Below are 19567 nucleotides of genomic sequence, written 5' to 3' on the forward strand. Positions count from 1 at the left end.
CCCAAGTGTATCACCTCACAGTTGTCCAGATCAAATTTCACTTGCCATTTTTTGGCTTGTATTTTCAACTGATCTATTCCCACTGTATCATTTGAAAACTTGCCTCACTGACCACAGCCCTTCTAATTTTTGTGTTATTTATACAGTATATGTCACAAACAGCAGAGGTTCTTGCTGATCCTTGCGCAACAGCACTGGTCACAGACCTGCTGTCAAAGTGACACCACTCCACCGCTATCCTCCGTGTTCCACAGGTAAAGCAATTTTGAATCCAATATACCATGTTTCCATTGATCCCACGTGTCTTAATCTTTTGGATAAGTTTACCATAAAAAACCTTGTCAAATGCTTTATTAAAGACCATGTAGACAAATTCTACCACCCTATCCTTATGAATTATCTTCTTCATCTCCTCAGAAAACTCAGCAAAGTTTGTAAGACATGACCTCCCCAACACGAAGATAAGCTGACACTCCCTAATAACTCCACACTTCTCCAGACGTGTGTAAATCCTATCCTAAGAATATTCTCCAATAACATATCTACCATTGATGTAAGCCCTCCTCTTGTCTATATTTCCTTGTTTGTCTTCAGTGCCCTAATTAAGTATGCTTCTTTCTTATACATCATAGAACTCTGAGTAACTAGAGGTGGTGCTGTTAATAGTATTATAATTCAGAAGTACTTTTAATTACTCCTATGTTTTATCTGTGGACTTATGGTTTTTTATGATTCTAGAAGATCTTTTTTTTTAAATTTTCAGTCAGAGAACGTCCCAAAATATCAGCAACTGTGTAAGCTTGAGCAAAAGACAAAAAGAGAAGAGAGATCAGCTATGGTCCTTTCGCTTGATAGATGACTGTTATTTCTCTCCACAGGGGACTGGAGTATTGTGTGTGGGAGGGAATTAAAGGAAGAGAAAATAGTTTAATTTCCAAAAGATTTCAAATCTCTAATGTTATTTAGATATTTTTGTGTTGACATGTTGTATCTTATAATTGGATGGATGTGCTCCTCACAGTGAAATCTTATTCTAACAATAGCATAACTATATGTAGCATGATCACAAGAAGTAACTTGCAACATTGAAAACAATAGACTGACAAATCAGTATTGTATTGAACCGATCTCAGTTTTTCAGACACCACACCAGTAATACAATGGATAAGTAAATGCTTTTTATCCACTATTGGATTAAGATAATAAAGATCCTTTTAAAATCACAGGTGACTACTCATCATATGTGTGCCTAGTAGTGTCCAGATATGAGCCGAGATATCCTTTCTGAATTTGAATATGTCCTCACCTAATGCTGACATATGTGCATTTTTCCAGAAGTCCTAAGAACCCAGTAAGTTTGGGAAGTTCTGCTAAGTTACCCTCCTCTCTTTAAGTAAAAAGTACTGAAGGACTTAGTTCCAATCATATCGCCACCAAAAGATTTTATGCTTCTGGGGACACTAAGTGATAAACTTAAACAAATTGTATGATATATAAGATAGAATGTTTTTGGTGGAAATTAGGACAGATTGAACTGATGCAATTTCGCTCGCTGACATGAAGTGCATGGTCTTGGACTTCACTGCTGTGATTCCAGCACAATAAATATTTGATGTTATTTGGTATGGTGAAGAGAGGAGAGTGGTGCAAATCAGAGATAGTCCTCTTCAGGGACAGAGATGAAATCAGTGAGCAAGTTACATTATTTAGTTTCTAGGTCATAGGAGCTCCCTTTAATCTGGAAGTAATAATTATATATTTTTTAAAAAAAGGCAAAACTCCAGTTGCCACAATATAACTATTATAGCTAAATTAAGTGACAAAAGCATTTTAAAAAAGTATGTTTCCCATCAAAATAATTTGTCTGGTGTTTACAATTCTGTTTACTTTGAATAAGACATCTGTATGTAATGAGATAATTCACTGCTGTAGCTACACGACTAACCCACAGATGTGTATCAGGTGTTTATAAGAAGATGTTTCTCCAGGCAGTTTCCATACATCTTACATTTGTTAAGAAACACACATTGTCCTTTGAACACTAATATCATCTGAATAAACAACCATGCTACATATTGAAAAATGGTGTGCAGATGTTCACTAATTATTACAAGCCTGAGAACAGAATCAAAATCCTATTCTTTACTAACAACTTGTAAAGTAATCAAAGCAACACTAACACATGAAAAATTACTCCAGAAAGAGCATTAACACTAAAACCAATAGACAAAACTTACCACTACAAGGAAGAAATCCAGTAATGTCCAGACATTTGTAAAATAGTCTGTTAAGCCAAGTCCCAGTACCTTAACAATCATTTCAAAATTGAAAAAGAAGGTGTAAAAGTAATCCAGATACTTCAGTGCCAGCTGGACCTTTTCATCTTTTTGCAAATATTTGTCGTCTAATGTCTACAAGGATAAAGAAGATATTCTTAAGCATATTAAGTTTACCAATATAATACAAATTTAGTTAGGACTTTTGAATTCAAAAGTCAAATAAATTCCAGAAATCTGAAATAAAAGTGGAAAATACTGGTAATACCCAGCACATTTGGCAGCATTTATCGAATAAAAAGCATTGTTAATATTTAAAAGATAGCAGATTTACTCAAATCTTAATAGGCAGGAAGTGTGATAGCACAGGGTGACATGCTCCAGGTTACTGCTGGCTCTGGAACACCTACTCTGCGCCAGTGGGCTCCACCTGGAGTTAAACAGGGCAACACAGACTTCCTCAGATTTCCTTCTCAGACTAGGATATCTGTCTGCTGAATCCAAGCCAGATTAGTTCTGGTGCAAATTATCAAGGTCCAACTGAAAATTAGTGGGAAGGAATGGCTGCTGTGACAATGTGGTTGACTTTTTAAATCTAATTTAATTCAGTTGGTTTAAAATGTTTTGATATATTATTTAAAGCATATTTTAATAGTTCTACTTTAAAATGCTTTTAAAAAATAGTTCCTGACTGCTTTTGAATATTTGAAAATGTTAAAAATATGTAAATGACAGCTTTGACATCTGGTGAATTGGGGATGCAAACGATCTGACAGTCAATGACACCAGTATCAGGTTTATTATAACCGGCATGTGTCGTGAAATTTGTTTCTGAAGGTGGAGACACCTTGTATTCATGCTTAGAGACTCTCTGCATTCTGCAGCGCCTGGCTAATCAACTGGGAGCTAGCCTCCTAGAGAAGATTGTGCTCATGAACACACTGGAGGAAACACCATGAGCAGGTGGGCCAGTGACTTCAGGTGGCTCACTAGCCAATAGAATCTGTGGCCCAATATTACAGTAATCAACATGATCAGAAATGTATCACACTACAAAACTGACAATTACATCTATAAGTGCCAGCAAATGCATATGTTCTGATCTTGATGGACATAGCCCACTGCATTCCAATATATGAGACCCACTGGGAAAATCTGTTTGCTAAACCTGTGTCAGATTAAACCTATTGTAAAAACAGCACGTCCAGTTATTTCACTGGAGATGAACAGCTGTGAGATGGAGGGGGCAAGCAGATTTGTTTTGAACTTATTAAGTTAGTTTTAATGTAAATTGTTTAAAATGATTCAGATATACTGTACTTCTTTGTTTTTAATGATTTATAATTGTCTGATGTACATTTTATTAGTTGGTATACTAACGTACAAAGTTTGTATTTCACACTGAGCAGAAATAGAATGTTGCATGTTTGATGTGTGAGAAACCCATTGATCTACTGGAATCTTCGGTGCTTGCACAATACCAGCTGATTGTAAGGTGATAGCATGCTTGCTGTCTCATAAAAGATTACTACACAATTTTCCAGACCATTGATGTTGTACTGGAGCATATAAATTTTCCCCCACTATCTTTGAGATGTATTGCATACCATGAAAATCAAGCAATCATGGTATACAATAGCAACACATGCTGCAGAAAACCACTGCTTCTGATCATTATTCTTCCTGCTACAGAGCCAGTTTTAGGTTCAATTTGGATCACATGGGCTTACATGTCCGGTTGGTGCGCCATATGGGACTTATCCATGTGGAATATGTCATGTATTGTCCATATCAATCCTTGTTATCTTCTGAAAATATTTAAATGACAGTCACAAACAACCTTCTCTTAACATGCTGATTAGTCAGATTTTTCTTTCAATATTTACTAACCACTGATGTTCAGTTGACTGCCCTATATCTTCATTTAGTATAGCTTTCTCCCTTTTTAATTAACAGTTACACAGAAGTAGATTTTAGGTTATTGAGCACAATGTCAGTAGCTAAAGAGGATTGGTAAATTATATTATGAGTCTGTTATTCCCCCCTTACTTTGCCTAAGACCTTGAGATAATTATTAATCTTACTTGACGTTTTATTCACTGAAAAAATTTAGACCCCTTGAATATGCCCACTCTCCCTCAATGCTTATTGTGCATACAACTAAGTAGGCTGATTGTACAAAGTAGGATGGCAGTGTGAGTTGTGAGGAGAATGCAGAGAAGTTCCAAGGGGTATATGGGCAGGTTTAGTAAACGGGCAAGGAGATGCAGAATACAGTGTTTACTACTTTGACAAAAGAAGTTAATGCAGAGCATTTTTTAAATTAATGAGAAATAGAAAAGTATTGGTGTTCAGACTGACTAGAGTATACTTATACACTAAACACTGCACTGTTAATGTTTAGTGTATAAGGATACTCTGGCCGTCTGGCACAACAAGCAATTAGGAAGGCCAACAGGATGTTAGCCATTATTTCAGAGGGATATAAGTACAAAAATGTTGCAATTATAAAGGACCCTGTGGAGAACTCTACCTGAAAAGTTGTGTGCAGTTTGGGTCTCGCTACATTAAGAAGGATATGCTGGTTACAGAAAGAGTTCAGTGAAACATGAGATTATGGAATGGGGGAATTGTCCTGAGTTAATGGAGTAGTTAATTTATAATCTGCAGATTATTCAGCTGGTAAAGATAAAGAGAAAGACAAGGAAATTTTGAACAAAGAATTACCTTATCTATATACTTCTAGCTTTAAAAATAACTTGTTGCCAAAATAAGCTTAAATATTTTATATGCCTTAAAAAGATTTTGCCAATTAATCTTCTCACATCATTGAAATCCATGTTGTATACTGGCTAGCATTTTAAGATTTAAAAAAGTTTCAGACATATGAATAAAAGAGACAAAATGAGAGAAATACAATACAAATAAAGAATTCTATTTAGGACCAATATCTCAAGGTATTTTCTAACAAATGAATTTTGCAAATTTGAAAGGAGAAATTGTAGAAAATTACAACGCAAACGATAACAAAGTCTTTGATTAGAAATTCAAGTTATAGTGGAGGTTTGGGAAATATGTTCAAAGCTGGTTTAATAGGATTAAAACCAACATTTATGAAAGGAAATCTCGCCGCAATGTAATGGACCAATTAGGAACAATGCCATGAAAGCAGCAGAAACGTCTTTTAATTTAAGTCTATGATTTACATAAATGGAACTGTGTAAAACAGGCTTAAGTCTGATTTAGTGGGGATTTAATTTACAGTCTTGGCAAATGTGAATTTGAATTGACACCAGCATGAAATGTATTGTTGCATTCTTGTGAAAATCTATACAGTTTGGCTGCTCTATATTGTGATAAAGAGGCCAACCCACAGTTGGCTCAGGATGCAATCCAGTTTAGAAATACCAGCACAAACTGGGTATTGTTCAAAAGCTGCTTATGTTCATTTACTAGCAACAGTGATTAGCTGTTAGATACCAAGCAGCTGCACATTGTTTGTCTTCCTCAAAGATACAAGTACAATGGCAAGACTGCCTGCGAGAAGCCAACAGACATGTGTATGAATAGTTATGCCTGTAAGGACAATGCAATTTGAAGAATCTGTTTGTAATCTTTGTAGAAAAATGTTGCTTTGATGTGCATTTTGAAAACAGCCAGGTACACCTGATTGTATTTCAGTGCTTCAGCCAACTAACGACAAAAACAGCTTGGGCTGGAAATACAATTATGTTGGGTAATGTTTTTGTGGGCTCCAGAATTAAATTTTATCTGAAAATTACTTATGAATGTGATCAGGTACTTACTACATCTTTAATAACATCTGCAAAAATTAATTCCAGGTCCTCCATGTGTTTGAGGTATTGATGCATGTAAATCTCCAGACGTGTGCAGTAGCATTCAGCAACAGTCAAGGAATGTTTGAATTATACTTTTGCGATGTTCAATTCTGCTCCCATGCCTGCAGATTGCATGTGTCAGTGATGCAGAAACAAGACTTCATTCTGTAAGTGAACTTATTTTGCATTACTGGCTGCCAGTAAGTGATCGTTAAGTTAGAAACTTGTCCCATGTATGAGTCACTTTTGGTCCCACCACTACCAGATTCAAATCATGGCTTCATTCTTGAATCTCCAACCCTCACCCACCTGATGTCCTTATCCAACATTTGTGGACCCAGTTTTTTCTAGTGGTAACTTAAACCTAACCCTAGGGCTGGGTCCATTGCAATTCCAAAAACTTAGTCAATGACCAACCTGAGAACCTTCAACCTTTCCACAATGAGGGATAAGCATGCAAAAGGATCTTGTAGTAGCTGATCCTTGTGCAAGACATATAATTGTCAGAAACAGCAAAGAAAAACAAGTTATTCACTCACCTGCTCGGTGTGTCTTTTCTGGTACTGAACAAGTCAGTTCCAAGTGATAACCTGCACAATTAGACCATAAGATTTAGGAGCAGAAGGTAGGCCATTCAGCCCATCAAGTCTGCTCTGCCATTCAAAATGGGCTGACCCACTTCATCCAGTCATCCCCACACAGCTGCTTTCACCCCATACCCTTTGATGCCCTGGGTAATCAAGGACATATCTATCTCTGGTTTAAATACACCCAATGACTTGGCCTCCACCGCCACTCATGGCAACAAATTCCACAGATTTACCACCCTCTGACTAAAGTAATTTCTCCGCATCTCAGTTCTAAATGGACGTCCCTCAGTCCTGAAATCGTGCCCTCTTGTCCTAGAATCCCCTATAACGGGAAATAACTTTGTCATAACTAATCTGTTCAGGCCTTCTAACATTTGGAATGTTTCTATGAGATTCCCCCTCATTCTCCTGAACTCCCCAGGGAATACAGCCCAAGAGCTGCCAGACGTTCCTCATACGGTAACCCTCTCATTCCTGGAATATTCTCGTTAGATCTCGTTATAATTCTGTCAGTCAGTATTATAAATACTGATGGGGAGTCCAAAGCACAGAAACAGGCTCAACTATCCAGCTAGTCTGTACTGGAACACTCCACAAGAATTTCAAACCGCTAATAAATTTTTCAGCCATTTTCCTAATAATCACTCTCTTCCCTTTTCCCACATTTATTTTTTGTTGATATATACTGTACATTCTCTTTTAATATTTATTTTTTCGATATTTTGTTTCTCAGTATTCACTAAATACTGTGGTATCATATACAAATGGAAATTATTTCACAGTGAGTATTGAAAAGGTATTCAATAATGGGGAAATAAAACCAAGTCTGTGCCCTGATGTTAAGCTCATACAAACTTTTTCCATCATGAGAGTTTGGAGAACTGCACTAATTACTTTTGCCCCTGTGGTGAACTACATATACCTGTCTGGACATGCCCCCCCTGCTGACTGCTCCTGTGCCTCCTCCCACAGACCCCGGTATAAAGGCGATTGGAGGCACTGCTCCTCCCTCAGTCTCCAGGATGTTGTGTGATGGTCTCTTGCTGCTGATAGTGCTTTCTCTTCCAGCTAATAAAAGCCTATCTCTCGCCTCATGTCTCTGAGAGTTATTGATGGTGCATCAATTTTAATAGCTGGAAGTTTAAAACATGGAGAGTATTTTACTTCCAGAAAAATTGGACATTGATCCTCAAGCTCCAGAAGCAGCTCTTGCCTTTCAACTCTGGCTTGCATGCTTTCAATCATACCTGGAAGAGATTCCCGTGACTGAGCCTGTTATCATGCACAATATCCTCCTCTCGAAGGTCAGTCTGAGGGTATACTCCCTCATCAGGGACCTGCCGACTTACCAAGGGGCACTGGACGCCCTCAAAAGACACTACCTGTGGCCGGTGAACACCGTCTATGCAAGACAACGCTTAGCGACGCAGCGGCAGCGGGCCAGAGATTTGAGCGCTGAGTTTGTCCGGGTCCTACAGACACTTGTGTGGGCCTGCGACTGCAGGGGACTGATGGTGGAACAGTATGCGGAGCTCCTGGTACGAGACGCCTTCGTTACGGGGATCAGGTCAGTGTATGTGCGCCAGCGGCTGCTGGAAAACGCCAATCTTACCTTACGCTCGGCGATCAAGCTGGCCGACACACTGGAGGCTGCTCTGCATAACGCTGATGCTGTCCAGCCGCACGATCTCCCGCCAGCCCCGTGGACGCCGCAGACCCCGCCACCCGGCCAATTGACCTCAGCTGCTGCCACTTGCAAGTCCGTGAACTCCCCGCAACCCTCCGGTGAATCAACCACAGCTGCTGCCAGTCGCAAGTCCGTGCAGTGCTACTTCTGTGGACTCGAAAAGCACCCCCGAAAACGCTGCCCAGCCCGAGAAGCTACCTGCACCAGTTGCGGAAAGGGCCATTTCGCCAAGGCCTGTAAGTCTAAACCACGAGCGGGGTTGAGCATCGCCGCGTGCGAGGCATGGGGGTCGCCATCTTGGTTGCCACCATCTTGCCTGCCCGCCTTGTGCAAGGCATGGGGGCGGCCATCTTTGTTGGCGCCACCTCGCTTCCTGCACGTCCCCTTCAGTGTCACAAATGGTGTCTCTGTCTTCCAGAGGGAAATGGACCAGATGGTAGACCAGTGCCAACTTAAGGCCACATTTCCCTATCTGGATAACATCACCATCTGTGGTCGCGACTGGCTGGATCACAACGCCAACCTCCAACGATTTTTCCAAGCGGCCAAAGCTCTGAACCTTACTTATAACAGGGACAAGTGTGTGTTCGGAACCACCTGACTCGCTATCCTTGGGTATGTCGTGGAGAATGGGGTCATTGGCCCTGATCCTGACTGTATACGCCCCCTGTTAGAACTCCCTCTTCCCACCACCCTCAGAGCCCTCAGACGGTGCCTGGGCTTCTTTTCCTATTATGCCCAATGGGTCCCTCATTACGCAGACAAGGCCCGCCCCCTGGTCAAGTTCACCGCATTTCCCCTCTCAGCCGAGGACTGCGTGGCCTTCAGCCGCATTAAAGGGGACATTGCCAAAGCAATGATGCATGTGGTGGATGAGACCATTCCCTTCCAAATAGAGAGTGATGCCTCCGACTTTGTGCTGGCTGCTACCCTCAATCAGGCAGGCAGGCCAGTAGCATTCTTTTCTCTTGTACCCTCCAAGGCTCTGAAATTCGGCACTCAGCGTTGGAGAAAGAAGCCCAGGCCATAGTGGAGGCTGTTAGCACTGGAGGCACTATCTTGCTGGCAAAAGGTTCACCTTGCTGACCGACCAGCGCTCAGTTGCGTTCATGTTCAGCAACCAACAGCGGGCCAAAATCAAAAATGATAAAATTTTGCGGTGGAGAATAGAACTCTCCACCTACATCTACGACATCTTGTACCAGCCTGGAAGGCTCAATGAGCCCCCTGATGCCCTATCCCAGGGAGCGTGTGCCAGCGCGCAGCTCGACCGGCTATATGCCCTCCATGCAGATCTTTGCCACCCGGGGGTCACCCGATTTTATCATTTCATGAAAGCCCAGAACCTGCCTTACTCCTTTGAGGACGTCAGGACAATGACCAGGGACTGCCAAGTCTGTGCTGAGTGCAAACCGCACTTCTACCGTCCTGAAACGGCGCAACTTGTCAAGGCCACCCGCCCCTTTGAGTGACTGAGTGTTGACTTTAAGGGCCCCTTCCCTCCACCGACCGCAATGTCTACTTTCTCAACATAATCAACGAGTACTTATGGTTCCCTTTTGCCATCCCCTGCCCCGATACCACTGCCACGTCCGTCATAAAAGCCCTGCGCCAGCTCTTCACTCTGTTCGGATATCCCTGCTATATCCACAGTGATAGAGGGTCCTCCTTTATGAGTGATGAGCTGTGCCAGTACTTGCTGGCTAGGGGTATTGCTACTAGTCGGACCACGAGCTATAATCCCCGGGGAAATGGACAGATGGAGAGGGAGAATGCAACCGTGTGGAAGGCCACACTTTTAGCCCTTAAGTCAAAGGCGTTCCCAGTCTCTCGCTGGCAGGAGGTCCTCCCCGAGGCACTCCACTCCATCCGCTCCCTGTTATGTACGTCCGCCAATGCCACCCCTCATGAGCGCCTCTTTTCTTTTCCCAGGAAGTCTGTCACTGGGACCACCCTACCGGCTTGGCTGACGTCCCCAGGGCCAGTGCTGCTCCGGAAACATGTGAGGAGCAATAAATACTCTCCGCTGGTTGATAGGGTTCACCTACTACATGCGAACCCCCAGTATGCCTACGTGGTCTTACCTGATAGGCGGGAGGACACGGTCTCCGTCTGCAACCTGGCGCCCGCAGGAGCAGCAGACCATTACCCCGAACACTCCACAGTAACTATGAACCCTGTACCTGATGTGACACCGCGCACACCAAGCCGTACACAGACTCCTCACGACACTCATATACTGGGCACCTCACACACGCATGAGGGGTCACTGACGCTTAATGGGCCGACTCCTCCAGTCAGGCCGGAACCAGCACAACCACCGTCTCCGGTGCAATCACCGCCGGTGCTACGTAGATCGCAGTGACAGATTCGACCACCTGATAGACTTAACCTGTAAATATACTTGTAAGAAACTTTGTCCCATGGGGACTCACTTTTAAAACAAAGGGGGGGGGGGTGAATGTGGTGAACTTCATATACCTGTCTGGAGACGCCCCCCCCCCCCCCCCACCGCTGACTGCTCCTGTGGCTCCTCCCACAGACCCCTGTATAAAGTCGATTGGAGTCACTGCTCTTCCCTCAGTCTCCAGGATGTTGTGTGATGGTCTCTTGCTGCTGACAGTACTTTCTTCCAGATAATAAAAGCCTATCTCTTGCCTCACGTCTCCAAGAGTTATTGATGGTACATCAGCCCCTTCTTAGCCTAGGTGCACAGGGAATGATTCTGTTGAAACTATGATTGCTTCAGCCATGATTGGTAAACTCTGCACTCAACAGCAAATACCCTTATAATTCATATTGTGCAGTTTCATTTGAGCTCCACAGTTACCAATGAAACACCAAGGTAGAACAGTGAGTCATCAACACATCAAGAATAATCTATGAGTAAATGACTTGTCTTTCAGAATCAGGTTTAACATCACTGGCATATGTCATGAAATTTGTTGTTCTGCTGCAAGAGTACATTGCAATACATAGCAATAAAAATGGTAAATTGTTACAGTTCTTCCTGTTGTTTTCAAAAGAACAAGATCTGATTATTACCTTATTACCTGAATTAAAATTAAGCAAGGTCTCAGATTTCTGGGCATCAGTTAAGGCTTACTATTCTGATTTCTTTTGCATTTTAAGATTAGAAGGATGTTTGCAGTTAAGACATGAGTAAGCATGTGATTAGATGACAGATAAAAGCGCAATAGGTTGGCAAAAAATACAAACAGAAAGCTACATCAGATCTGTGATCTTTGTTGGTGGATGTTAAAGATGAGCACCATAATAGAATTTTCTTTAAATATGTTAGTACTTACCAGGGTCATCGTACTCAAAAGTATGACAAATAATACACTTCCATCAAATACTCGATTATTCACCACTTTGAACATCAATGTCCTCACTTTCAGAAAGATTTCTGTCAAGAATGTACTCCTAATTATATTGCAACAATTGCACTTCTCATTGCAAATGGCTGGCAAGCAGGGTTGCATTATCTTTGTCTCTGCTTTGGGTTCCTCGTCCTCAGCTTCTTCCACAGAGGATGCCTGTTTTTGATCTGCTGCTTTATTATCTTCACAGACACGCTTATCATTGATTTGTTTTTCTTTTTCTAGACTATTGATGTTCACAGATGGAGATACCTGTTCACTTTCCATTTCTTGCTGCACTTCTTCCAAAGTCTCCAGCTTTTGTGAGAAAAAAGAGCGTCAGACATTTTTGTCTGATTGCAAACCCTTAAATACTAATTCTCAAATGTCTATTCAATGCAATAGGATGCAACATACTCTGTATTCATGGAATTTAGGAGTGAGACAAAATTTGAAAATAATAATAGTGCTCAGCAGGTTATGTAGAATCTATGGAAGGAGAGAAAAAGAGCCAACATTTCGAGTCAATTACCTTTTATGAGAATAGTAACAAAAAGGATTAACAGTCTGAATTGCTGGGAGTAACCTTAGTCCCAAAAAGATATGGTCTAGGTCAAGTGGAATAGAAACATTCTAAGAATCTCTAACCTGAGTTCAACCCACCTCAAGACCACATACTTCCAGTTTTACTGGAGCCATTAGGCATCCAATATACTCCCAGAGGATGGGCTGCACAGTCAGGTATTTCAAAGATGCCATTGTTTTCATATTTAATCAGTTTTGTTGTTTGATAATGGCTGGTTGGTTATTACAAGACTAATTTAAGGGAAGCAAGGACTATTCTGCCATTGCCTATTCTGGCAATGCTTGTGAACCTGGAGAAGTCTGAGACCTTTAGTAGTCCACAGAGGCCTTTGAAGACCTATTGCCCCCTTTATGACCAATCCTATGCAAATAAAATCACTCCTATCATTTTCATGTGCTTTCAAAAATAAGTTTCATGCATGATCTCAGCATCAAGGAATGTCTGATATTTTGGATCTAACTTAAAATCTGGTTCACACATGGCAACTTATATATTCTTAATAAGTTCACCATATCTGACTTCCTGTCCCCAGTTTATCATATCATATACTGTGCAATGCTCATTTTCAAAATTCATTGGAACTTTTCCTCTACTGGTCTAGTTACCTTTATATTTAAATATCCCTTGGTATTAAAGCAATGGAAGGAAGAAAATTACTGCTTTTTTGTCAGAATTATGCAGCATGCCACACCATATCCCTTAAACCCTTTCCTATCCATGTTACTGGTCAGATGTCTATTCAATGTTGTAATTGTAACTGCTTCTATCTCTTCCTCTGGCTGGATATTCACCATCCTCTGTGTAAGAAAAAAAATTGCTTCAGGTTAAAACTTTCCTCACTCTCCTTAATATAATGCTCTCTAGATTTAGATTCCCCTACTTTGAGAAAAAAAGACTGTGCTAATCTATCTTATCTATACACCTCATGATTTTATAAATCTCTATAAGGTCACCTATCAGACTCAGTCTATGCAGTCTCTCCATATAACCTAAACCTTCCTAAACCAGTAAAATCCCTGTGGATCTTCTCAGCACCCTCCCTAATTTAAATGCATTGTTCCTTTAGCATCATGAGCAGAACAGCACCCAATACTCCAAGTGAAGTCTCACCAGTGTCTTCTACACAATGTCCAAGCTCCGGTACACTGTACCCCAACTATTCAAAGCAAGCATGATGTACACCTCTTTACCACCCTGTGACATTATTTCCAGGGAACTATGTACTTGGACTCCTTAGCCCCACTGTTTTCCAGGACTCCAATGGGTCCGGCTGTTCACTGTGTATATTCTGTCCCAGTTTAATTTCCCAAAATACTTCCCTGTCCACTTGTCTAACTTAAATTCCATTCCTTTCCCCACTTCCCCAGTTGATCTCATTCTGGTTGTAACCTTAGACAACCTTCATCATTGGCCACTACATCATGAATTTAAGTGTCACCCGCAAACTTACTAATCATGTCACCTCCATACTTTTCCAATCACTGATATACATGACAAACACAGGGGACTCAGCACTGATCCCTGAGGTCACAAGCCTACAATCTGAGAAGCAACTCTCATCTACCACTCTCTGACTCCTTCAAGCAAGACGATTTTGTATGCATTCTGTCAGCTCCCACTGGATCTCATATGATCTAACCTTCAGACCAGCCTATCCTGTGGGACCTTGGCAAAAGCCTTGCTAGTCCACGGGAGAAAGAGAAGGAAGAGGGGCACCAGGGTGGAAGTGATAAGCAGGTGAAGAGAAGAGAAGCGGTAATGGGAGGGGTCAGAGTGGGGTATTGAAGAAGAGGGAAGGGAGTGGGGGAAAATTACTGGAAGTTGGAGAAATTGATACTCAAATGTATCATGTCCTCTTTTTTCCCACCAGATTTCCATCGTAACTATATTCCCATATTTCTTATACTCTTCAAGGGATACACTTGCTCCCAGGTGCCTATATCTGACATATGCATTTTTCTTTAGTTTGACAAGAACTCTAATATCCCTCATCAACCAGATGCCCTAATCCCACCAGACGTGTCCTTCACTCTGACAGGAACATGTTGGTTCTGAACTTAACCTTTCGTGTTTAAAAGAGCAGCCCACTACCAGATGTCTCTTTACCTACTAATAGCCTTTCACAATCAACCTGTCTAATGCCATTAAATTTACGTTGCCCAAATTTAGGGCTTCAATTCTATTCCTAAATTATTCCATAATTATTTCAAAAGTAATGGAATTATGATCACTGGTCCCAAAGCGCTCCCTTATTAATATGTCAGTCACTTGCACAGAGGAGGTCAAGTGTAGCCCTATCCCTAGCATATCCATTTAAATATTGCCTTAGTTGTCTGGCAGTTCCAGTCAATAACAGGGAAGATAGAAACCCCAACTATTATATCTCTGTTGTTATTATACTAATCTGCGATACTGCTACATTTTGCTCCTCTAATTCCAGCTGACTGTTGGGGACCCTATCTCATTGAAGTGATCGCACCATTCTTATTTAGAAGTTCTACCTCTTCAGCCTCACTGAATGTTCCCCCAGGAATACCCTCTCTAAGTTTTGCCATGGTATCCTCCTTGATCACTATCACAACCCACCCCTCCTTACTCCACTTTTATCAACCCTATTGCTCTGAAATCCTGCACCACTCAGCTACTAGGTCCTGTCTCTGCCTCAGTGTTTCAGTGAAAGCTGTAATTCACAATTCATCTGTAATGTTTACATGATTGATGTTGCTGCCTGTTCTTTGCTACTTTACACAGCTTGTGATGAATTGTTGGGTATATCTGCAGCACAGATTGCAAGCCTGTATCCCATTCCTGGATGACTCCTAATTCTCAGATAATGAACCTAATTGATGGGAATGCAACAAAGGGCAACCCAAGATAAGTACGTCACACTTGGACTGTGTTAGTTGTTGATGCGAGCAAAGCTTTTCACTGCATGTTTTGAAGTACATGATGGTTTTGATGATCTAATCTTAATTCCAACCTGTGACAATGTTGAAAAGATCCTCATAGAGGCCATTACTAAGAACTGAATAGTATAGTGTTATTGGGGCAGGTGCTCAAAAGGTTGGTTGAAGTAACATCATAAAGGAGGAAAGAAGTGGAGGCAATTAACTTAGGAAGGAATTTCCAGAGTCATGGCAGCTGACGGACTGAGCCTTGAAATAACCAAGGGTTGAAATTCTGCAGCGTGGATGTCTTGGGTGAAAAATAGGACTGGAGCATTTATGCTTCAAGTAGTTCAAAAATACGGAGGACTTTGAAACCAAGTCTGAGAATTTTCAGTGGAATCTTCATGAGTCAGCAACTTGTGGAAAAATGAGTGAGATATTATGAAGAGTAAGGTAAAGTAAGTTTCTTGAGCTAAGGGGTTGGTGTATCTGTGGAATTCATTGCCACAGACAGCTGTGGAGGACAAGACATTGGGTATGTATTTAAAGCAGGGTTTGATAGCTTCTTGATTAATAAGGATGTCAAAGACTATATGGACAAAACAGAAGAGTGGGGTAGAGAGTGGAAATGAATCAACCATGATCAAATGTCAGAGCAGACCCAATAGCGGAATGGCCTAATTCTGCTCTTGTGTTTTATACAGTGCCTATAAAAAGTATTGACCCCTCCTCCCACCTGCATGGGAATCATGTTTTATAGTTTTACAATATTGAATCACAGTGGGTTTAATTTGTTTTTTGTTGACACTGATCTACAGAAAAAAGACTCTTTCGTGTCAAAGTGAAACAGATCTCTACAAAGTGATCTAAGTTAATTACAAAGCACAGTACAATTGATTGCAAAAGTATTCCCTCTCATCAATATGATACACCAAATCATCACTGGTACAGGCAGTTGGTTTTAGAAATCACATAATTAGATAAATGGAGATACGTTTTTGGAGACTTGTGTGCAGTCACAGTGTTTCAATTGATGGTAGTAAAACTACACCTGTATCTGAAAGGTCCAACAGCTGATGACTCAGTAGCCTGGGGAAATGACATCATGAAGACAAAAGAACTGTCCAAGGAACTCTGCAAAAGGGTAACTGAAAAGCACAAGACTGGAGATGGATACAAAAAGTTTCCAAGTCACTGAATATAATTTGTACAGTTAAGTCAATTATCAAAGAATGGAAAGAATATGGCACAGCTGTAAAGTTGCCTAGAGCATGCTGTCCTCAAAAACTGAGTGACCGTGCAAGGAGGGGACAATTGAGGGAGGCCACCAAGAGACTTATAACAGCTCTGGAGGAGTTACAAGCTTCAGTGGCTGAGATAGGAAAGACTGCACCTACAACAACTGTTGCCTGGGTGCTTCACCAATTGCAGCTTTATGGGAAAATGCAAAAAGAAAGCCACTGTTGAAAGAAACTCATATGAAATCGCAGTTAGAGTTTGCCAGAAGCCATGTGGGAGACTCTGAAGTCAGCTGGAAAAAGGTTCTATGGTCTGATGAAACTAACATTGAGCTTTTTGGCCATTAGACTAAATGCTAAGTTTGCCTTTTGCAAGTCATCATAAACACATTATTCCCACGACGAATCATGGTGGTGGCTGCATCATGCTGTGGGGGTGGTTCACTGCAGCAGGCCCTGGAAGACTTGTGAAGGTAGAGGGTAAAACAAAAGCATCAAAATACAGGGAAACCTGGAGGAAAACCTGATGCAGTCTGTAAGAGAATTGCATCTTGGGACAAGATTTGTTTTCCAACAATACAATCACCCCAAGCATAAAGCCAAAGCTTCACTGCAATGGCTTAAAAGCAAGTAAGTTAATATACTGGAGGGACCAAGTCAGAGTCCAGACCTCAATCCACTTGAGAGTTTGGGGCTTGATTGAAAAGGGCTGTTCACTCACGATCCTCATGTAATCTGACAGAGCTTGAGCAGTTTTGTAAAGCAGAATGGGGAAAAATTGCAGTGACCAGATATGCAAAGCTGAAAGAGATCTATCCACACAGACTCAAGGCTGTATTTGCTACCAAAGGTATGTCTACTAAATATTGACTTGAAGGGGGTGAATACTTATGCAATAAATTATTTTGAGTTTTATATTTATAATTAATTTAGATCTTTGTAGAGGTCTCTTTTCACTTTGATACAAAAAATATTTTTCTGTTGATCAGTGTCAAAAAAGCTAAATTAAATCCACTGTGATTTAATGTTATAAAACAATAAAATATGAGGACTTCCAAGGCGGATGAATACTTTTCATAGGCACTGTAGTTTTGGAAGCAACTTAGCAGCTTTTGCATTTGGCTTGAACTGGGTTTGTTCATCCTGAAAGGCTTGTGGAGGTAGAGGTTAAAATGAGTACAGCAAAATACAAGGAATACCTGGAAGAAAACCTGATGTAGTCTGCAAAAGAACTGCGACATGGGAGAAGACTTTGTCCAGGGAAAGAGCGTTGCATTCAGTGGAAACAATTTTGGAAGTCAAGCAATGCACAACTACTCCTACAGTGCACAATTACCATTGATGGACTAGGGTGACCAAATACAAATTTGTCACAATTATGACATCTGCCACATCTACTATATTTACATAATGTTAACTTCAAAGCAATTCACCAAATTGAAGCATTTTGGGATATTTCTAATACAATTCTGCACGAATTTAAGTCAATATTTCAGGAGACTGTTTTAATATGCTTAAAATACATATAAAATACAAATAACTTCGAAGTTTCTGTGTAGATGAAGGACAGATTTTTTTGTGAGCAAGAACTTTGTATAGTACCTAATTCTGCAAGGATCCCATCCTGATGGTTTTCCAGCTATTTCCTGGTCATATGACAGGGACACTAGGCAGATCTTCCATTCTTACTACACGAGGAGAGGTCAGGACTATGAGCTTGCATGTTAAAGATTGCCCTGGGGCAACCCTTAACATTCTATCATTGAAAGCCCCAGCTAAACACATGCCAGCTGAGTCTCTTTAAATATTTTCAAAAGGCTTGAAACTTTTCCAAGAATTAAGGTATCATGAAGGGGATTAATTATTTTCTGCCTGGAGGAAGCCGAAGATTCTATAGTTTATTTATATCTTTGATTCCAAAAGGCCTGGCATTGAAATATCCTTCCAGATTTGCTCTAACCATGAAAATAATCCCATCCTTGCTATCTGAGATAAAGCTTATGGCTAACCACATAAGTGGAGAGAGTTTTTCTCTATGACTTGTTCATTTGGGAAGCAGCCATGATGACAATTTGTTTCCACTAACTATGAGACTAAGAGCTAAGTCTAAATAAAGTAATTTCCATACCATCAAGACTGCTGATCCATTTTCATACTTCCGCCCACCAACAACTGGATCACACAGTGCACTGACAGTCGGCACTTCGTTTTTGTCTGGTGCAGGGAGTACACCACTGTGGGACAATGTTTGCATTGCTGTTGGTTCAACAATACTTGACAATGTTGTTTCCTTTTGGATGTCTATAAGAGGGAACAAATAGTTTCAAGTGATGCCATCAGAAAGCGGGATCTTATTTTATGTTTGCAGAGCATCATTAGGTCAAACGTATGCATAGCACCAGCTGAATTTGACAAGCCACACTTTAACAAATTACTACTTTGTCTTATTTAATCAAAGAAGAATTCTTTCACTTTAAACTAACATTGCATTTGTTCTTGTTCTAATCATCCTCTATTACTGTCACCACTGGAAGTGTACTCACAGAATGGAGTAGAAGTCTAATGCAAAAAGAAGTGATTGTATCTCTAAATAAGGTTTAACTTGCATGTGATTTCTTAGTTCTACAAAAGATTTCTAATAATATTGTACCTGCACTGGAATAATATGTGCAAAATAATCATTAATAATGGTACACATATTGCATGCACTTTGTAGCATGAAAAAGTGCGTGGTTTATTGTATCTGGGGTTCTCATTTAATAAGTCCTCAGCCTCTGCAACATTACCATTGGGCGGCATCAAGTGGAACCTTCAACACATCCCAGCAAAAAGGAATAAAGATTGGACAAAGGTTGAAGTTGGTAGGTACAGAAATCTTTATTTCAGCCTTCCATTATTCATTTTCTGTGCCTTATCATTTTTTATTCTATGAATTGTTAAATTTCATGTTTTTTGATATAAACTACTATTATACAATTCTCAAAACTACCATCAAAACTAGTCAGTACTTTACTAAGTGTGAAATGGACCATATTGATTGTAATTGTGGGAAATTATTCTGCTATTTTATATTAGAAATGATATAATATTTTGGTTAGATT

The 19567-nt window shown here is 40.6% G+C and overlaps 1 protein-coding gene across 1 annotated transcript in view; it reads right to left on the reverse strand.

Annotated features, from left to right (window-relative positions):
* Positions 1–19567, reverse strand: part of LOC132404505 (sodium channel protein type 4 subunit alpha A-like) — a 161428-nt gene that overhangs the window by 59523 nt on the left and 82338 nt on the right. The window contains exons 8-10 of the mRNA XM_059988659.1: positions 18595–18767; positions 11701–12072; positions 2238–2411 (exon numbers count right to left, since the gene is read on the reverse strand). Coding sequence (XP_059844642.1) covers positions 2238–2411; positions 11701–12072; positions 18595–18767 — 719 coding nt within the window. The remainder of the gene's footprint in view (positions 1–2237; positions 2412–11700; positions 12073–18594; positions 18768–19567) is intronic.

Source organism: Hypanus sabinus, chromosome 14 (genome assembly GCF_030144855.1).
Source record: "Hypanus sabinus isolate sHypSab1 chromosome 14, sHypSab1.hap1, whole genome shotgun sequence".
In the NCBI taxonomy this organism is placed as follows: Eukaryota; Metazoa; Chordata; class Chondrichthyes; order Myliobatiformes; family Dasyatidae; genus Hypanus; species Hypanus sabinus.